This window comes from Athene cunicularia, assembly GCF_003259725.1.
Source record: "Athene cunicularia isolate RWA chromosome 23 unlocalized genomic scaffold, athCun1 chr23_part1, whole genome shotgun sequence".
In the NCBI taxonomy this organism is placed as follows: Eukaryota; Metazoa; Chordata; class Aves; order Strigiformes; family Strigidae; genus Athene; species Athene cunicularia.
In genome coordinates this window covers 2,232,060-2,234,986 of record NW_020799130.1, presented here as the reverse complement: position 1 = coordinate 2,234,986, position 2,927 = coordinate 2,232,060, and the positions used below count along the sequence as shown (strand labels likewise).

The window sequence follows — 2,927 nt, the reverse complement described above, 5'->3', positions numbered from 1 at the left end:
GACCTGCCACCATCCCAGCTGGAGCAGCCTGGAGGGGAAAGCTCAGACCCAGCAGGGACTGAGCTCGGCCTTATCTCAACTCCCCACTGCCGGAGAAACGGCTCCTGGCATGGCAGGAGGGGCCGGGAGAGCCCAGCACCGCGCTCGGGGGCGACGGGCGGGCAGCCGGATCTCCTCGGTTGGGGACCAGAGGGACTCGCTGCGGCGGCTGTTAAGAACCCTGTCTTTGAAAAAATGAAAGAGGGGAACAGAACAATGAATTTGTCACCGTAAAGGAACACGTGGAGCGCGGGCAGCATGCACAGGCAGGGGCAGGCAGGAGGGCAGGGCCGTATGAGGTCCCTGCAGCCACTGGCACCGTCCTCTTCCCCGCGGCGGTGCGGGAGGAAGGTCACGGATGGGGTGGGATGGGACAGGGTGGGACGGGCGCTGGGCGCTGTGAGGATGGTGAGGATGGAGGAAGGTGTTGGGTGCTTCGGCAGATGCTGTGTTGGGGCTCTGGCGTCCCAGGGCTGAGCTGCCATCTGTGCTGCTCAACCTCACCAAGCCCTCGGTGGCTCCACGTGGCCGCTCCTGGTGCCTCAGGGACCCCCCCGAGACCCCCGCAGCCCTCGCCCGCACCCTGCCTACCTGAAGGAGGGCAGGAGGCTGTCGTAGTAACACCACGTGGCTGTCAGGTACACCCGGCTGTCGTCTGTCGAGTACAGGCGCCAGGCAGCCTATGCAGGAGTGAGACACCCCCCCAGGCATCGGGATCAGCCCCTGTGGGGTCTGGAGGTGAGACCACCCACCTCCCCCAGCCCCCTCCATCCCCCTTGGCCACCACAGGCAGAGTCCAGCCCAAAGGAGGCAGCTGCCAGATGTGGGGTCAGGAGTGTGGGTCCTGCCTGAAGCAGGCAGGGACAGGCAGAGCAGATGGCGGGGGGACAGCAGAGCATCCCCGGGAAGCGATGGGGAGCAGGGGGGTGCGGGAGCTGCGAGTGGCATGCAAGGAGGCCAACACCGCTCTGTCCCCACAGGGCAGTCACCCCCCAGGCCCGTCCCGTGCTCCCTGGGCCATGGAGGGGACGAGGACATGGGGAGGGACAAACTGAGCACCGCAGGACCCGACAGAAGGAATCCTCTACGCAAGAGCAGGGTCTGCCACACGAGAGGGAGGGACGCTCCTCAGGGACCACTGTTCCCATCTCCTGTGCCTGCACCCCCTCCCTCCTCCACAGCCCCCCCCTGCCCAGCCCTGTAGCCCCGGGGCCACCCTCGGGCAGAGGTTTATCAGCCCTGAGCCCCCAGGGCACCCAGGCGGGCCCCCACGGGCAGCAGGATCCAGCCCTGTGTGCTCGTAGGGGGGTTTGCTTATTGCCTATGTCCCCACGGGTTGCTCTTCCCGGGGGCGTTGCATATTAAGACATTATTGCATAAATATATATATATATCTCTTCTATATATATATTGCCCTGGGAGCATGCACGGGCAGGCAGAAGGCTCTGCTGTGCTTCTAGAGGTGCAGCCACAGCTGCAGCTCTGCGTGCAGGGAAAAAACCCAGGCAGAAGAGGGTGAAGGGGGGACAGACCCCTGCTCCCTGGCCTGGGGGGGGCCCGCACCGCTGCCCTGACCTGGAGCGACACAAGTGAAACTCCAACGCCCCTGCTCAGCTCCAGCAGCAGAAGGGAGATGGAGCCTTGCATAGGTGGCTGGTGGCCGTGGCTCAGTGCCGGGGGACTGGGCAGGGCCCCACCGGGGAGCTGGGCACGTCCTGAGGGCTGGGGCTACGAGCCAAACCCCAGGGGATGGAGCACCCCTGACATGGCTGGGGTTGGGGGGGTCTTACCCTCCAGGATGGGCAGGAGCATCTCAGGAGCATCCCGGGAGCATCCCAGGAGCGCAGGCTGGCCGTGTCGCAGTGCCACGGGCTCCCACCCCATCCCCAAAGCGGGCACCCCACTGCAGCCGTGCCCCCCACAAAGGCAGGTCTGGTTCAAGTAACACGGCGAGGGACATCCCCGCTGCTCCCACATCCCAGCGTCCCGTCCCACCGCGTCACGCTGGCAGGAGCCATCCCGCTGCCTCCCTGCTCAGTCCATGTTGGCGCTGGCCGACCTGGAGATGTTCAGGGTCTGGGCAGAGACCGAGATGTCCTCGTGGTCCACGGGGCTGTGATAGTCGGAGGTGATGTCGGGCTCGCAGGGGGGCACCTGCACGGCGGCCAGGCTGAAGGAGTTGATGGAGCCCTTGCGGAGGCACTGGGAGTAGAGGCCGAGCAGCAGGTCCAGCTTGTGCTCGATGGACTGCACCTGCAAGGCCGGGCAGGGCTGAGCGGGTCCCTCCTCACGGGGAGGGGACCTGGGGGTCCCGGGTCCGCCACCCTGCAGGCACCGAAGGGCTGGTGACATGGTCCCTGGGGGTTGTCCCCTCCTGACCTGCCTCTCCACTTTGACCACGCGCCCCATCATGCTGAGCTCGTCCACCAGCTCCGTCTCCAGCGCCGCCTTCTCCCCCTTCTCCCGCACTTTCTTGTCCGCAGCCAGGGCCCCCCTGCCCACGATCTGGTCCACGCTGGCGGGGAGGGGAGTGACACAGCCCATCACTCCCAGCCAGCCCGAGGGACACCCCAAGGGACAGGGCGGCTCTGGGAACAGGCCCCAGCCATAGTGACGGGCCAGCACCCCTCCCCGTGGGCATGGCTAGTGGCGGGGAGAGCCAGGGGAGCCCCCTCCCCACCCCAGGGCAGCTCACCGTGTCTGCAGGCTCTTGATCCTGCCCAACATGTCCAGGTGGCCGGCTGAGTACTGCTCGATGACGTCCTTGACGTCGTAGGGACGCAAGGTCTCCTTGAACTTCCTTTTGGCCACCAGGAACTTCAGGATCCTGCAGGGACACCCAGGCTGGCTTCAGGGCACTGGGGAGGACTGGGGGTGCTGGGGGTGGG

At 66.2% G+C, this 2,927-nt stretch overlaps 1 protein-coding gene across 1 annotated transcript in view; it reads right to left on the bottom strand.

The window, feature by feature from the left end:
• Window positions 1-949: 949 nt before the first annotated feature.
• The window catches only part of KCNQ4 (potassium voltage-gated channel subfamily Q member 4), an 11,070-nt gene continuing 9,092 nt past the window's right edge, over window positions 950-2,927 (bottom strand). Inside the window, exons 7-9 of the mRNA XM_026863212.1 lie at window positions 2,735-2,866; window positions 2,419-2,554; window positions 950-2,292 (exon numbers count right to left, since the gene is read on the bottom strand). Coding sequence (XP_026719013.1) covers window positions 2,074-2,292; window positions 2,419-2,554; window positions 2,735-2,866 — 487 coding nt within the window. The 3' untranslated portion in view covers window positions 950-2,073. The remainder of the gene's footprint in view (window positions 2,293-2,418; window positions 2,555-2,734; window positions 2,867-2,927) is intronic.